Source organism: Bubalus kerabau, chromosome 10 (assembly GCF_029407905.1).
Source record: "Bubalus kerabau isolate K-KA32 ecotype Philippines breed swamp buffalo chromosome 10, PCC_UOA_SB_1v2, whole genome shotgun sequence".
Lineage (NCBI taxonomy): Eukaryota > Metazoa > Chordata > Mammalia > Artiodactyla > Bovidae > Bubalus > Bubalus kerabau.
The window spans coordinates 34614406-34632892 of NC_073633.1; the positions used below are offsets into that span (position 1 = coordinate 34614406).

Sequence of the window (18487 nt, forward strand, 5' to 3'; positions counted from 1 at the left end):
CTGTCCAACTCTTGGATGAAAGTATGGTATTTTGCAGATTTAGTACTGTTGAGCCCCACACAGAACTTGAGAAAAGTGATGGCCTATTGATATTATCTCAGGAAGCAAAAAAGACCAGTTAAAGAAGGTCTGAAGTGGCTGTTCCCTTGAATTTGCAATAAACAAGGTTGGGAGCCTACCAAGCAGTGGGTGGAGGGGATTTCAGTGTAGCATTCTGTGCTTCATGCATATAATATGGGGGTACCCTTAGTGTTGCCAAATCTAATAAATGAAATCCAGAAGGCCCATTTAAATCTGAATTTCAGACAAACCAGACTTTTACAAAGTGTTTTTTAAATAATGCACAATACTTATACTAAAAGAATTATTCCTTGATTATCTCAAATTCACATTTAACTTGGTGTCCCAGCTTTTTATCTGACATTTCTGTAGAGAATTTAAAAGCAATAATAAAACCAACTGAAATTTAGTTCCTTTTATTGAAGTATAGTTGATTTACAATGTATTAATTTCTGCTTTACAGCAAAGTGATTCAATTATATAAATATATATTCTTTATCATATTTTTTTAAATTATGGCTTATCACAAAGTATTGAGTATAGTTGCCTGTGCTATACAGTAGGGCCTTGCTTTTTTATCCATCCTGTATTATTAGCTTGCATCTGCTAATCCCAAACTCCCAGTCCTTCCCTCCACCATTCTCCCTCTCCCATAACAACCACAAGTTTGTTCTCTATGTCTGTGAATCTGTTTCTATTTCATGTGTGTGTTCATTTGTGTCATATTTTAGATTTCACACATAAGTGATATCATGGTATTTGTCTTTCTCTTTCTGACTTACTTCACTTAGTATGATAATCTCTAGGTCCATCCATGTTGCTGCAAATAGTTCATTCTTTTTTATGACTGAGTAATATTCCATTCCAAGCTGGAATCAAGATAGTCAGGAGAAACACCAACAACCTCAGATATGGGGATGATACCACCCTAATGGTAGAAAATGAAGAGGAACTGAAGAACCTCTTGATAAGGGTGAAGGAAGAGAGTGAAAAAGCTGACTTGAAACTAAATATTAAAAAAACTAAGATCATGGCATCCAGCTCCATTACTCCATGGCAATAAAAGGGGAAAAGTTGGAAGCAGTGACAGATTTCCTCTTATTTGGCTCTAAAGTCGCTGCAGGTGGTGACTGCAGCCATGAAATCAGAGGACAAATGCTTCTTGGTAGGAAATCTGTGACAAACCTAGACAGTATTTTGAAAAACAGAGATCACTCTGCCAACAAAGGTCCGTGTAGTCAAGGCTATGGTCTTCCCGGTGGTCACATATGGTTGTGAGACCTGGACCATAAAAAAGGCAGTGTGCCAAAGAATTGATGCCTTTGAACTGTGGTGGTGGAGAAGATGCCTGAGAGTTCCTTGGATAGCGAGGAGACCAAACCAGTCAATCTTAAAGGAAATCAACCCTGAATACTCATTGGAAGGACTGATGCTGAAGTTGATACCCCAGTACTTTGGTCATCTGATGAGAACAGCTGACTCATTGGAAAAGTCCCCGATGCTGGGAAGGATTGAGGGCAGAAGGAGAAGAGGGTGTCAGAGGATGAGATGGGTGGATGGCATCACCAATGCAATGGACATGAACTTGGACAAACTCTGGGAGATGGTGAGGGACAGGGAGGTCTGGTGTGCTGCAGTCCATGGGGTTGCAAAGAATAAGACACGACTGGGTGACTGAACAACAACAGTATTCCATTGTATATGTATACTATATCTTCTTTATCCATTTATCTATCAATGGACATTTAGGTTGCTTCCATGTCTTGGTTATTGTGGATAGTGCTGCTGTGAACATAGAGATTCAGGTGTCTTTCTGAATTTTAGTTTTGTCTGGATTTATGCCCAGGAATGGGGTTACTGGGTCATAGGGCAACTCTACTTTTAGTTTTCTAGGAAACCTCCATATTGTTTTCCATAGTGTCTATACCAGTTTACATTCCCACCAACAGTGTAGAAGGGTTCCCTTTTCTCTACATGCTCTCCAGCATTTGTTATTTGTTGACTTTTTAATGATGGCCATTCTGACTGGTGTGAGGTGGTACCTCATTGCAGTCTTGATTTGCATTTTTCTAATAATTAGCGATATTGAGCATCTTTCCATGTACTTATTGGATATCAAAAAACACATCTCCCATGCATCCATCCTCAGGATGCTACCAGAGAATGTGCTTTACAATGAAATAGGAATGCAGAGGTGATAGGAAATGAAAAGTCCAGCAGAGAAGGGAAGTGATGGGATACTCCAGGGTAGACAGAGAGCCTAGATGACAGCCAGGCATGGAGAACATAAATTAGAAGGGAAATCATTCATTCTGAGGATGAGAGAGTTGGAAGGGCGATGTTTAGGACAAATAAATTAATAAAAATTTACATATCTCAGCTGGGAGTGGAAGTTGTTTTTGTAAGCTTATAGTAATGGAAAAACTGAGTATCAGTCTAACCAAGTCATGGTAGTAAGTACTACATTGAGAGGAAGCTCGTGTGTGTGGTGGATGTGAGGGGAGGAAAGAGGACCAACATTTACAGTGCATAAATAGAAAAATCAAAAGATGCCAGTAGCAGCTTGTTAGAGACATGCAGTTAAATGCTCAACTAAGCGGGTAAAATTGGTATAAATGGTTGCGTCTGGAGAGGAAGAATTGGGTGAAGTCATTAGGCTGGATATTCATAGAATGCATAGCATCCATTTATTCTTTTAACTCTGTGCATGTATAACTTTGATAAATGTACAGAACCAAAGATAACAATAAACCAAAGCATTTGTAGGTGATAGTTTAGTTCAGTTTCAACAGCAAAGGCTGGTGTGTTGATAGTACTGGCCAGGGTTTAAAAAAGATGCAATTGAAAATATTATTTCTGCCTCTTCCTAACCACGGGATCAGTCCTGCAACTCTGACAAATCACTTAACCTCTGTGAGGCTCCCCTGGAAAAAGCAGAGCTGCTAACCCAGTCCAACTCAGAGGGAAATCGGAAGGGTCAGAGGAGCAGATGGGTGAGGAGAGTACTTAGGAAGGTGTGGGAGGTATTATTTGAACTCATTGAGAAGCCGAGTAGTTTGCAATTTGCTCAGTTTGTGTTGGTGTGTCCTAGTAGAAAGAGGGGAATTGATCCATTAGGACAAGCCTGGCTAATTTATCACTCTTTAGGAAGCTCCAGAAAATGCGACTGGACTGATTATTGACCGTGCCTAATTTATTGGCTCTTTCCTCCTTCGAAGCCCATTTGTCTGCAGCAGAAGTTTGCGAAGTCTGAACTCTGGTACAGGCCTGGATACATTAGCCAGAGTCCTGACTGTGTTGCCATGGTGTTAAAAATATTTAGTTTTGCAAGCAAAGTCTTTGAAATAATAAAAGAAAAACTTTGATATGATTTATTTTTGTAAAATGATTTCAACCAAACAGACCCAGGAACTGGGGTAAGGATTTCAGAAAGGCAATGGGTGTAAGATGTTGATCAGCATGGTGACTTCTGATGCAAAGCATTCAATTAAGCGCAGCACCATGGGTAAAGGTCACGCATTTCCCAAATGGAATGCCTTCAAAGACAAGTTGTGCAGAAAGGAGAGAGGATGCGGAAACTGAAACCTGATTCATCCATTTAATTAATGGAAGAAGTCTGTGTTGTCCTTTGAAGCCATGATTGTGACATCTCTAGGTGGGAAGGATGACTTATGTTGTCCTGGTTTCTTCTTCTCAGTTTTCACTCTTGTTTCTATCCTTTATTTATAAATCAACACTGTTAATAAAATTCCTTTTCCTTGGACAAGCAATGAAATACTGAAGTCTGAGTCATAAGTCACGAATTCAAATAGTTGCTTCAGAAGCTGTGCAAAGCCTTGGCAGGTTTCACCCTCCCATTTCTGTGTCCTTGCATAAGAAGGAGAGTGTCCCGGCCTTCCACCCTGGTTGCTTGAGAGGGTTAATCAGGATCATATGAAGGAAATCCCTTGGCAGAGTATAAGCAAGATACATAATACTTATTCTTGATTCCTTTTGTGTCCTCAAATCCAACATCCAGTCCACGACCAAATCCTGCTGACTCTTCCTTCAAGACATGCCTTGAATCGGTGTAAGGCTCTTCATTTCCACACCACAATGTTAGCCCAGACTACCCTCTTCTTTCACCTGGCCCAGCGCAACAGACTCCCACCGGTTCCCCTGCTTCCCTGCCTATCCTCCCTTTAATCCGGTCTCTGAACAGCAGATGGATCAGGCCACTTTTTTTTTCATACATGTTGCTCTTGGAATAAAATCCAACCTCAGTACATGTAGCTGGGCCTTGCAAGTGTCTCCAAGATTTGACCACTTCTACCTCTCCTGTCTCCTGTCCTGTTGCATGCAACACATCCCTGCCTTCCCCCTAAACCCCAGTCTCATGGGCCTTTGTCTTCCACTCAGGGAGCTTGTTTCTGCTTTAGGACCTTTGCAGTAGCTATTTGTTCTGACTAGAGTGCCCTTCTGGATATTCCCATGCCCTGAGCCTTCCCTGACCACACAATCTACAACAGCTACTTGGAACAATCACTCTCTGTTCCAGCCTTCAGTTTTGATATTACTATTATTTCTTATTTCTTTGTAAACCCCTCCCCCTCCACCCATGAAGGCAGGGATCTAATGGCCTTTTTGGTGTTTCTATCTACTATGTTGATCAGTAGCTACCACGTGGTTGTTGCTCAGCCAATAATTGTTGAATGAGTGAATGAATGAGCAAATGAATGAGTGGTAGAAAAGATTCAGCTCACTTATGTCTTTCTGGGTAAGATGCCAAACAATCAAATAAGTAGAACCTTTAGGAAGTCATTTGAAAGCTACTCACAGGAGAACCAATGGCCTGAGAGAACGTGGGTCCTCCACACACTTCCAGTTGGAAGACTGTGTTATGGTAGATGGGTAGGATAGGTGCCATGCAAAAGGGTTTATGCTAGGTGATTTTGAAAGCACATTTTAACTCAGGGTTTCTAAGATAATGAATAATACTTTGCTATTTTTGTGCATTCTACTGTTCTCTTTATTTAGTAAGAGTCACTAAGTTCTTCCTTAGACTTAATTAGAACAGCTAAAAATCCTTGGGCTTCTGACCATTGATAAGATATAAAAGTCAACTGTAAAATTATATGAAGTTTGGATTTCAGGTATTCTCTGTCTAAATGATACTCAAGGATTTGCTCTTGAATTAATCCATGCCTCAAAAATTCTATCATTGATATTATCTAGAAGTAAGCTTTACAGAGTAGAACTCTTATTCAGTGTGGGTACTTAATATAAAAAAAAAATTGACCCAAATCAGGAATCACAGAAAATGATACTTCCATCCCTTAACCTTTCATTTAAAACAAGCTAAATATATCATCATTTGTCTTTTGATGCAGGACTGGGACCTCTTCTTGAATTACAGATCTGTTGAATAGAGTTTTGTGGGTCTTCTACATCTTCCACATCCATAAATAGACCACCTGTGATTTCCTTTTCATATTTTTAAAGTGGAGTCATGGCTTTCAAAAATATCACCACCAAATCTTTCTAGATATTTATAATTGTTCTCAATCTTTTAAAACTATCTTGCCCACATCTTTTAAAAAATGAACACTTTCTTTTGAGTCTGGCATAATTTTAGATTTACAGCCAAGATAGTATGGAGGTTCCCATATAGCCTTTCTTAAGTTTTCCCATTATTAATATCTTAAGCTGTTGTGACATATTCAGTAAAACTAAGAAACTAGCACTGACCCATTTCTGTTAAATAAACTCTAATATTTATTTGGATTTCATCAGTTTTTCCATTAATGTCCTCTTTCTGTTCCAGAATCCATCTCTGGGTTCCACATTGCATTGAATTACCATATCTGTCCAATCTCCACTGGTCTCCCACCCTGTATGTAACAGCAGTATTTTAACCTCTTCTACTTAAATTTATAGAAATAGTACTTTCTCTCAGTCATATTTCTACAGTTTACCATCAAGTAATTGAATTATGTAGTTATAATAAAAAGAACCACTAGAATAAAGAGGTTTGGAAAGGGCACAACTCTTCTTAATAGGGATTCTTCTCTGTGGTGAGAAGAATTGCCCAGAGAAACCAGAGAACAGCCTTTCAGCTGCAAACTTCCAGCATGTTGTAGGAGTTGGATAGGAGGAATAGAAAAGAACATGGACTTGGAAAGTCCATTAATGGAGTGTTTTTTGTATTTCCCATTCCAAAGAAAAAAAAAATGAAATTAATGTATCAGTGGTACCTTATGTGTATAGAACTCCATCCTTTGGAGTGTGTAGGGCAGGCCTAAGTAGTAGAGAAGAAAGGTCTCCAAGTAAGAAGAGTGTGGTCAGGATCACCCAGCCAGGCCTGGAACTTGAGTTCTTTGATTGCCAAGCCAGTGCTCAAGCTACGTTACCATAAACTCATGTCAGGTCAAAACATTTTCTTCACAGAAATAGATTTGTGGGTGGTTTTGTGAATATCAAAATATTTTCCTGCCCGAGTAAATTGTGTATTTTGGACCCTGTGGAAGAGTCACAATTCACAAATGGATTCTGTTGGTGTAGACAACCAAGTGAGTGAAGTCAGAGGAAGACCTCTCGAACTCCAGGAAAGGGGATTGGGATTTTTGTCAGTCTCCATATCTCTCCCAGATTTCTTCCCAGATTTCTGGGCCTCAGTGTGGCCCATAGGCAGACTGGGGTCATGGACTAATGACTCTCCTTTTTAGGTAACCCATGCAAAGATCAGTTAACCCCCTGGACAGCAGCAGCCCTGGTTGCTATCCCCTTCATGCCACTTAATAACCTGACCTTCAGCTGGCCTCCCCTGACCTTCCATTTCTCCATTCAGAATGAAGCAGTGGCGCTGGTGGTGTTTAGCTTGCCTTTCGCTGCTCCTTACCTTTTACCAAGTGTTTTCATAGGTACTCCACATTGTTTCCAGAACTTGGCTACACCGACGTCTCTTGCTTTACATGTCCCTTTATTATGTTGTGCAGACACTGCGCTTTTTGCAGATTGAGGTTTTGTGGCCACTTTTGTGCCCCTTTTCCAATAGCATTTGCTTTACTTCATGTCTCTGTGTCACGTTTTGGTAGTTCCCACAATATTTCAAACTTTTTCATTATTATTATATTTCTCATGATGATCTTTAATCAGTGGTTTTTGATGTTTGTTTTGGGGCACCATGAACCACACCCATATAAGACAGGAACTTAATAAATGTTCTGTGTGTTCTCACTGCTCCAACCAGATGTTCCCCATCTTGTTCCCTCTCCTCAGGCCTCCCTGCTCCCTGAGACAGAACAATATTGAAGTTAGGCCAATGACCCCTCGATATCCTCTAAGTATTCAAGTGGAAGGAAGAGTCTCTCTCTCTCTAACTCAATAGCTAGCAATAATTAAGCTTAGTGAGGAAGATATGTCAGATGCCAAGATGTGCCTGAAGCTAAGTCTCTTGCACCCAACAGTTAGCCAGGTTGTAAATGCAAAGGAAAATTTCTTGAAGGAAATTGAAAGTGCTGCTCCAGTGAACACACAGATAATAAGAAAGTGAGAACCTTATTGCCGATAGGGAGAGAGTTTTAGTGGTTTGAACAGATCAGTCACAGCATTCCCTTCAGCCAAAGCCTAACCCAGACCAAGGACCTGACTGTTTTCAGTTCTAAAGAGGTGAGGAGAGAGAAAAGTTTGAAGCCAGCAGGGGTTGGTTCATGAAGAAAGAAGCAATCTCTGTGACATTAAAGTACAACATGAAGCAGCAAGTGCAGATGTAGAAGCTACAGCAAGTTATCTGGAAGACCTAGCTAAGATCATTAATGAAGGTGGCTTCACTAAATAACAGATTTTCAATGTATATGGAACAGCCTTCTATTTGAAGATGCGACTAGGACTTTTGTAACTAGAGAGAAGTCAGTGCCTGGTTTCAAAGCTTCAAAGGACAAGTCTCTTGTTAGGGACTAATGCAGGTGATGACTTTAAATTGAAGCCTGTGCTCATTTACCATTCCCTAAATCCTGGGCCCCTTAAAAATTGTGCCGATTGTACTTTGCCTTTACTCTATGAGTGGAACAATAAAATCCTGATGATCGCACATCTGTTTACAACATGATTTAATGAATATTTTAAGCCCACTGTTGAGACCTACTGTTCAGAGGAAGATTCCATTCAAAATAGTACTGCTCATGGACAATGCATCTGGTTGCCCAAAAGCTCTGATGGAGATGTATGATGAGATTCATGTTTTCATACCTACTAACACAACATCCATTCTGATCAAGGAATAATTTCAAGTGTTACCATTTAAGAAAAAAATTTCATAACATAGATGCCATAGATAGTGATTCCTCTGATGGATCTGGGCATAGTCAGTTCAAAACCTCTGGAAAGGAATCATTCTAGATGCCATTAAGAACATTGGTGACTCATGATTAGAGTACCAAATGTTGACATGAGCAGGAGTTTGGAAAAAGATGATTCCATTTCTCATGGATGATTTTGAGAGGTTCAAGACATCAGTGGAGGAAGTCACTGCAGTTGTGGTAGAAATAGCAAGAGAACTAGAATTAAAGATGTGAAGCCTGAAGATCTGACTGAATTGCTGCAATCTCATGGTAAAACTTGCAATCTCATAGTAAATCTCATGGGCTTCCCTGGTAGCTCATCTGGTAAAGAATCCACCTGCCATGCAGGAGACCCCAATTCAATTCTGGGTCAGGAAGATCCACTGGAGAAGGGATAGGCTACCCACTCCAGTATTCTTGGGCTTCCCTGGTGGTTCAGTTGATAAAGCATCTGCCTGCCATGCGGGAGACCTGGGTTTGATCCTGAAGTTGGGAAGATCCCTTGGAGAAAGGAACAGCTACCCACTCCAATATTCTGGCCTGGAGAATCCCATGCATTGTATAGTCCATGGGGTCGCAAAGAGTCAGACACAACTGAGTGACTTTCCCTTTCACTTTTTTATTTTTCATGGTAAAACTTTAACCTATGAGTTCCTTCTTCTGGATGAGCAAAGAAAATGTTTTCTTGGGATGGAGTCTACTTCTAGTGAAATTGCTATGAATGTTATCGAAATGACAGCAAAGGATTTACAATATGACAGAAGCCTAGTTGACAAAGTAGCAGCATGGCCTTAGAGGATTGACTCTGATTTTGAAAGAAATTCTTTTGTGAGTAAAATGCTATCAAACAGCATTGCATGCTACAGAGGAATTGTTTCAGGCATAGTGCCATTCCATACTTACTAGACTACAGTATACTATGTAAACATAATTTAAATTTGTACTGGGAAACCAAAAAATTTTTGTGACTCATTTTATTGTGATATTAGCTTTATTGCAGTGATCTGGAACCAAGCTTGTGGTATCTCTGATGTACACCTGTAGATGGTTAGTGTAGGAGACAGGATAGCACAAAGCCAGCAGATCTGACACCCCTGGGTTCAGATTCTGGCACAGCCACTTAACATTTGTATGACTTTACCTACCATCACCCAAATAAACGGCAATAATGTCAGGGCCAAACTCATGGAGTTCTTACGATGAGTAAAACGAGATAACAGGCTGAAGTTCAAGACACTCTTGACCATTAAGGGTCATTTATTTTTCATCAAGTAGGTTGAGAGCTTGATAGTTTTCATGGATTACTGGGTGCAGAAATAAAAGACAATTACGTCCAAATCGGTGTAGATAACCAGGCACTGTTAGACCAGTAATTTTCCTTGTGCTGTAACTTACAGAAAGAGAAAAATCTAAGGAAAATCTATAATGGCTAATATGCTAAAACAGCTGATTTTACTGTGTTTTTAAACTGTTTTTCTTGACTATTTTGATGGCCTTTAAAAACACCATCACATCTCCAGGTATCCAAAAAGAAAAAATTCTCTAAAATTTGAGAAGGGCCTTGTTTGACCTTTTCCGTCAGTTCATTTGTTCAGCAAATATTTATTCAAAGCACTGAGTTAGCTGCTGATTTTAAATAAACTCACTGAAATATCAACTCACTTGTAAACACACTTTAAGAACAAGTGTTACCCTCATTTTCTAGAGGAGAAATTTATTCCTGCTTATTCTTCTGATTTCTCTTCTGCCTAGGAGCAGGAATCTGTTCCTAAGGACAGTGATTGAACTTTCCCGGTGTCTGATAGAGGTGAGAAATGAACAGAGTTTGATGTTCCACAGATTCACAAAAGTATTTGCAAAACCCTTCCTGATTGTGACATTGTAAAAAGAATCAACAGATATTTGCTATGATACCTTGTGTTCAAGACACTATACCTTGAAATTACAAATACCTCATTTGTTGTTGCAGTGCAGGAAACACTTCCATGAATTCCCTAAACCTGCCCCCAGTGTTGAGTGTTTTAAGCTGGGGATGAAGCTTTTTAATTGTATAAGTTTCAGGTGTAGAGCATTACACACTCAACAGTGAGCACCACCACAAATCTACTGATTATACCGTACAGCACCCTGCTATTGATCCCCTTCACTTAGTTCTCCTACTTTCTGCTCCCTTCCCCTTTGATAATCATTAATCTAATCTCTGTATTATGAGTTTGTTTTTGATTGCTCCGTTTTGTTTGTTTGTTTGTTTTTTAAGATTCCACATATGGGTGAAATCCTATGGTGTTTGTCTGATTTCTCTTCACTTAGTGTGATATCCTCAAGGTCCATCCATATTGTTGCAAATGGCAGAATTTCTTTCTTTTTTATGGCTGAGTTGTATTCTTTCTGTGTGTGTGTTTATGCGCACGCGCATGTATTGTATCTTCTTTATCCTTTCATCCATCGATGGACACTTAGACTGTTTCCATGTCTTAGCTGTTGCAAATAATGCTGCCATAAGTATAGGGGTACATTTATCTTTTTGAATTAGTGTTTTTGTGTTCTTCAGATAAACGCCCACAAAGGGAATACCTAGGTCATACAGTATTTCTATTCTTAATTTTTTGATGATCCATACAGAATTTCCAAACTGTTTTCCATAGTGCCTACACCAGTTTATAATTCACCAACAGTGTACAAGTTTCTCTTATTTCCACATCTTCTCCAACATGTGTTATTTCTTGCGTTTTCCAAAATAGCCATTTTAACAGGTGTAAAGTTTATCTCATTGAGGTTTTGATTTGTATTTCTCTAGTAGTTAGTGGTGTTGCCTGTTGCCTATCTGCATATGCCTGTTGCCTATCTGCATTTCTTTTATGGAAAAATATTTATTCAGAATCTCTGCCCATTTTTATTTAATTTGTTTGTGTTATTGTTATTAAGTAGTATGAGTTGTCTATATATTTTGGCTATTAAGCCCTTATCACATATGTGATTTGCAAATATCTTTTCCCATTCAGTAGGTTGTGTTTTCATTTTCATGATCTTACCTTGCTGTACAAAGGTTTTAGTTTGACATAATCCCATCTGTTTTTATTTTTGTTTCCCTTGCCTTTGGAGTCAGATCCATAAAACATAACTAAGACCAATGTCAATGAGTTTACCACCTATGTTTTCTTCTAGATATCAGGTCTTATTTTCAAGTTTTCAATTTTGTTTGAATTAGTTTTTGTACATGGTATAAGAGTCAAGTTTCATTCTTTTGTATGTGGCTGCTCTGTTTTCCCAACACCATTTTTTTTTTTTTTTAAAGATCATCCTTTCTCCATTATGTGTTATTTGCTTCTTTTTTGTAAACTAATCATCCACATATGTGTGTTTATCTCTGGGTCATCCTTTCTGTTTCATTGATCTATGTATCTGTTTTTCTGTTTTTCTGCTAATACCATACTGTTTTGATTACTGTAGCTTTGTACTAGTTTGTGTCAAGGACAAATTGGTGCTTGCCAAGCACATTTGCCATCTGCCTCTGCAGGGATTGAATCCTGAGCTGCTGTAGCTGTTGACTTTTGACATGCCCTGAAGGGAGTCCAGAGTGAAGAATGAGGTACTCCAGGAAAGCTGGTAGAACAGGTCTTTAGATAGATATTTTTAGGAACTGATTGCATGAACCCAATCCTTACGTCTCCTCATATCTGGAAAAGCACTAAATCCCTTCATGGTGACATCAGCTCCTTGTGACTGTAACAGAAAACCTTTTGTAAGTTAAGTGCTTGATTGCATGAACTCCCTGTTTATCAGAATCACATATATTGACCTCCTCCTCCTACCTCTTTGGAGTAGTTTCTCATAGCTATCTGAGATGCTGTCTCCTGGGTGTGTCTTCATTTTGACCCAAATGAAACTTAACTTGCAACTCTCATGTTGTGCATATTTTTTAAGTCAACAGATTTGTGAGTTAAGTTTTATTTGGAGCAGTTTCTTGGAGCTATCTGAGGTACTATCTCCTGAGCACCAGTCCTCATTTGCCCCAAATAAAATTTGCGACTTTCGCATTGTGTATCTTTTTTAAGCAACAGTTAAAATCGGGGAGCATGTCACCTTCAACTTTGTTCTTCTTTCTCAAGATTGTTTTGACTTGGGGTCTTTTTATAGTTCTATGTAAATTTTAGAATTTTTTGTTGCAGTTCTAGGAAAGGTGCCATTGGTATTTTGATACAGACTGCACTGAATATGTACATTGCCTAGGGCAGTAGGGTTATTTTTGACAACATTAATTCTTCCCCTCAGTGAAACCAGTATATCCTTCCATCTGTTTGTATTGTCTTCCGTTTCTTTCATCAGCATCCTATAACTTTTTGAGTACGGGTCTTTTAACTCTGAAGGTAGGTTTATTCCTAAGTGTTTTATTATTTTTGATATGATTATAAATGGGATTATTTTCTTAATTTCCTTGATTTCTTTTTCTCATAGTTTGTTGTTAGTGTGTAGAAATGCAACAGATTTCTTACATTAATTTTGTATCCTGCAACTTTACCAGATTCATTGATGAGCTCTAGTAGCTTTCTGGTAACATCTTTAAATTTTTCTATGAAGAGTATCATGTTATCTACAAACAGCCACAGTTTTACTTCTTCCTTTCCAATTTTGATTCCTTTTATTTCTTTATCTTGTCTGCTGTGGATACGACTTGCAGTACTATGTTGGGTTACTCTGCTGAAAGTGGGTAACCTTGTCTTATTCCCGATCTTAGAGGAAATGCTTTCAGCTTTTCACCATTGAATATGGTGTTACCTGTGGTACTGTCATATATGGCCTTTATTATGTTAAGGTACATTTTCTTTATATCCACTTTGTTGAGAATTTTTATCATGAATGGATATTGAGTTTTGTCAGATGCTTTTTCTGTATCTATTGAGATGATGATATAGTTTTTATCCTTCAGTTTGTTCATGTTGGTGTATCATGTTGAGTGAATTACCAATGTTGAACCATTTTGCATTCCTGGAATAATCCCACTTGATCACAGTATATGATACTTTTAATGTATTGTTGTATTCAGTTTGATGATATTTTGTTGAGGATTTTTCATCTGTATTCATAAAGGATATTGGCCTATAATCTTCTGTTTTTTGTGTGGGGTCTTTGGTTTTGGTATCAAGGTAATGCTGGTTTCATAAAATATATTTGGAAGGTGTCCATTCTCTTTGATTTTTTGGAATATTTTGAGAAGGATGGCCATTAAATCTTGTTTGATTGTTTTGTTTGTTGGAAAATTTTTGATTACTATTTCAATCTCTTTACTAGTACACAGTCTGTTCAGATTTTCTATTTCTTCATGGTTCAGCCTTGGAATATTGTATGTTTTTAAGATTTATCCATTTCTTCTATCTTGTCTAGTTTGTTGGTGTTGTCTTGTACCATCTTTTGTATTTCTTAATATCAGTTTTAAATTTCCCTCTTTCATTTTCATTTTATTGATTTGAGCCCACTCTCTTAAATTGAAGAAAGTAGGGAAAACCACTAGACCAATCAGGTATGACCTAAATCAAATCCCTTATGATTATACAGTGGAAGTGAGAAATAGATTTAAGGGCCTAGATCTGATAGATAGAGTGCCTGATGAACTATGGAATGAGGTTCGTGACATTGTACAGGAGACAGGGATCAAGACCATTCCCATAGAAAAGAAATGCAAAAAAGCAAAATGGCTGTCTGGGGAGGCCTTACAAATAGCTGTGAAAAGAAGAGAAGCGAAAAGCAAAGGAGAAAAGGAAAGATATAAACATCTGAATGCAGAGTTCCAAAGGATACCAAGAAGAGATAAGAAAGCCTTCTTCAGCGATCAATGCAAAGAAATAGAGGAAAACAACAGAATGGGAAAGACTAGGGATCTCTTCAAGAAAATCAGAGATACCAAAGGAACACTTCATGCAAAGATGAGCTCAATAAAGGACAGAAATGGTATGGACCTAACAGAAGCAGAAGATATTAAGAAGAGATGGCAAGAATACACAGAAGAACTGTACAAAAAAGATCTTCACGACCCAGATAATCACGATGGTGTGATCACTGACCTAGAGCCAGACATCCTGGAATGTGAAGTCAAGTGGGCCTTAGAAGGCATCACTATGAACAAAGCTAGTGGAGGTGATGGAATTCCAGTTGAGCTATTCCAAATCCTGAAAGATGATGCTGTGAAAGTGCTGCACTCAATGTGCCAGCAAATTTGGAAAACTCAGCAGTGGCCACAGGACTGGAAAAGGTCAGTTTTCATTCCAATCCCAAAGAAAGGCAATGCCAAAGATTGCTCAAACTACCGCACAATTGCACTCATCTCACATGCTAGTAAAGTAATGCTCAAAATTCTCCAAGCCAGGCTGCAGCAATATGTGAACCATGAACTTCCTGATGTTCAAGCTGGTTTTAGAAAAGGCAGAAGAACCAGAGATCAAATTGCCAACATCTGCTGGATCATAGAAAAAGCAAGAGTTCCAGAAAAGCATCTATTTCTGCTTTATTGACTATGCCAAAGCCTTTGACTGTGTGGATCACAATAAACTGTGGAACATTCTGAACGAGATGGGAATACCAGACCACCTGATCTGCCTCTTGAGAAATTTGTATGCAGGTCAGGAAGCAACAGTTAGAACTGGACATGGAACAACAGACTGGTTCCAAATAGGAAAAGGAGTACGTCAAGGCTGTATATTGTCACCCTGCTTATTTAACTTCTCTGCAGAGTACATCATGAGAAACGCTGGGCTGGAAGAAACATAAGCTGGAATCAAGATTGCCAGGAGAAATATCAATAACCTCAGATATGCAGATGACACCACCCTTATGGCAGAAAGTGAAGAGGAACTCAAAAGCCTCTTGATGAAAGTGAAAGTGGAGAGTGAAAAAATTGGCTTAAAGCTCAACATTCAGAAAATGAAGATCATGGCATCCTGTCCCATCACTTCATGGGAAATAGATGGGGAAACATGGAAACAGTGTCAGACTTTATTTTTCTGGGCTCCAAAATCACTACAGATGATGACTGCAGCCATGAAATTAAAAGTCGCTTACTCCTTGGAAGGAAAGTTATGACCAACCTAGATAGCATATTCAAAAGCAGAGACATTCCTTTGCCAACAAAGGTTCGTCTAGTCAAGGCTATGGTTTTTCCTGTGGTCATGTATGGATGTGAGAGTTGGACTGTGAAGAAAGCTGAGCACCGAAGAATTGATGCTTTTGAACTGTGGTGTTGGAGAAGACTTTTGAGAGTCCCTTGGACTGCAAGGAGATCCAACCAGTCCATTCTGAAGGAGATCAGCCCTGGGATTTCTTTGGAAGGAATGATGCTGAAGCTGAAACGCCAGTACTTTGGGCACCTCATGCGAAGAGTTGACTCATTGGAAAAGACTCTGACGCTGGGAGGGATTGAGGGCAGGAGGAGAAGGGGACGACAGAGGATGAGATGGCTGGATGGCATCACTGACTTGATGGACGTGAGTCTGAGTGAAGTCCGGGAGTTGGTGATGGACAGGGAGGCCTGGTGTGCTGCGATTCATGGGGTCGCAAAGAGTCGGACACGACTGAGCGACTGATCTGATCTGATCTCTGTTCCTTAATAAATTTGGCTAAAGGTTTATCAATTTTGTTTGTCTTTCCAAAGAACCAGTTCTTGGTTTCATTCATTATTTTTATTGTTTATATACTTTCTTCCTTTAATCTTGAGCTTCATTTTTTTTTTCTTTTTCTAGTTCCCTTAGGTTTAAGATTAGATTGTTTTATTTGGGACTTTTTTTGTTCCTTGAGGTAGGCCTCTATTGCTATGAACTTCCTTGATAGAACCTCTTTTGCTACATTCTGTAGGTTTTCTCCTTTGCTTTTCACTTCTCGTCTTTTCACAGCTATTTGTAAGGCCTCCTCAGACAGCCATTTTGCTTTTTTGCATTTCTTTTTTTGAGGATGGTCTTGATTCCTGTCTTCTGTACAATGTCATGAACCTCCGTCCATAGTTCATCAGGCACTCTGTCTGTCAGATCTGGTCCCTTAAATCTATTTCTCACTTGCACTGTATAGTCATAGTATGTCTTACAGTGTGTCTTGGTGTGTATCTTTTTTCATCTTACCTGGAAATCTGGGCTTCCTTGGCCTAAATGTCTCATTAGGTAAGTTTTTAGCTACTATTTTGTCAAGCAATTTTTCTGGCCCTTTATGTCTCTTTTTTCCTTCTGAAAGCCCTGTAATATGAATGCTATTACACTTCACATTATCCAAAATGTCTCTTAAGGTATCTTTATTTTTAAAATTCTTTGTTTTCATTTTGCTGCTCTTTTTGGATGAGTTTCCTGTTTTGTCTTACCACTTACTGATTCATTCTTCTGCCTCACCCAATCTTTTATTGAACCCATCTAATATATGTTTCATTTCAGCAAAAACTTCTGTTTGGTACTTTTTTTGTATTCTTTATCCCTTTGTTGAAGTTCTCACTATGTTCATACATTCTTCTCCTGAGTTCTGTCAGCCTTTTACTTACTTTGAATTCTTTATTGAGTAGATTGCTCGTCTGTTTCATTTAGTTTTTTGTTTTTTTTTTTTCCCAGCAATTTTGTCTTATTTTTATTGGAACATATTCCTTTGTCTCCTCATTTTGCCTAATACTTTGTGTATGTTTCTTTGTATTGGTTATATCAGCTATCTTTCCTAGTCTTGAAGAAGTAGCCTTATTTAGGAGATGTCCTGTGGAGCTCTAAAGCACAGTCCCACCCTGCAAGCATAGTCTGGTACTCAAGGGGCATCCTGTAGGTGGGCTGCACTCACCCTCCTGTGGTGCTGGGGCTGCAGCTGCTGGTGGGCAGGGTGATCACTCAGCCAACTGTGAGGCCTGTCTGAGGCCTCACCAGGGAGTGCTCACTGGTGCTTACTGGTTAGAGGGAGAATTCCAAAAATGGTAGCCACCAGCACTGGCATTAGCATGGTAGCCTGAGTTCACAAAAATGACTTCTGCCAGTGTCTCGGTCACAGGGGAACATTTAAACTGGTTCCTCTGTCTCTGGAAGACACTTCAAGTTTAGTACATGGGTTTCACCTGTGGTCCATGTGCTACTAAGTCTGATGTGCTTTCACTGATTTTCGGGTCCTGTGAGTCTGCATGCAAATCCCTTAAGAGAAGGTTTTCCTGTTCCATGTGGTCATATAGTTTTTTGGACTGTTTCCCCATTGATTTTCAAAGCCAGATGTTTGGGGGCTTGTCTGTCCTATGCAGGATCTAGAAGTTGGAATGCCTGACATGGAGCTCAGATCCTTCACTCCTCAGGGAAAAGATGCTATCTTGATATTATCCTTTTACCCTTTGTTGTGGAGACTGTGGTAATTCCATTTTTCATATCCATTTCCTAGAGAATTATTTTTCTTGTAGCTATAGACTGCTATATTCATGGGAAGAGGTGAGTTCAAGATCTTCCTACACTGTCATCTTGAACCTTCTCCCTGAGACTAGGTTTTTAAACTGATGTGTACTTTTAATGTATCATTTTTCTTCTTTAAAGCTATTATAAAAGTATTCATCATAATCAGTGACATGTTCAAGTCAGTGACATGGAATAAAAAGGTATTTAATCTGATAGGAAGAATTAAATGATTGTTCACTTTGCTCAAAATCTTATCACAAGTACCTGACTCATCTTGAAGAGAGGGATAAGGGATAAGATCTTGCCAGGATCAGCAGGGGATAGTTCACAGGGGCCTCCTTTGCATTTGAATTTTATCTATTAGGTTTCATTAACATCAGGACTGAGGATGCTGGGGAGTTTAATAGACATTTTAAAACTTGTTATACCCAGCCTCTCCCAGAGGATACTGTTTTTTTGTTATCATTCAGCTGTCTTGTTCTTCCCTGCGCTAGCTGTGGTCAGAATTCCCCCTTTCCTCTAAGTGTCCCCCATCCTTCCCCCTTAACACACACTCATGTCACATGTAACCATATAGTAGCCTCCTGTGACAGCCTCAGCAGCTCACCTTCTCCATCTTGACAGGCCCTGGGCTGCAGACGACCAGGACTGCTGGACTAGTAACTTTCCCTGAGCCATAACTCAACAGAGAGGTAGGATCAATGACAGGTTTATAGGAGAGCGGGC

General features: G+C 39.2%; 1 protein-coding gene across 15 annotated transcripts in view; it reads left to right on the forward strand.

Annotated features, from left to right (window-relative positions):
* The window catches only part of FMN1 (formin 1), a 497917-nt gene that overhangs the window by 346287 nt on the left and 133143 nt on the right, over nt 1-18487 (forward strand). Inside the window, exon 18 of one of the 15 annotated variants that reach the window (XM_055537271.1) lies at nt 3208-3526. The exons of the other annotated variants lie outside the window; for them this stretch is intronic. Coding sequence (XP_055393246.1) covers nt 3208-3242 — 35 coding nt within the window. The 3' untranslated portion in view covers nt 3243-3526. Of the gene's footprint in view, nt 1-3207; nt 3527-18487 lie in introns of those variants that run through there. 15 annotated transcript variants of the gene reach the window in all.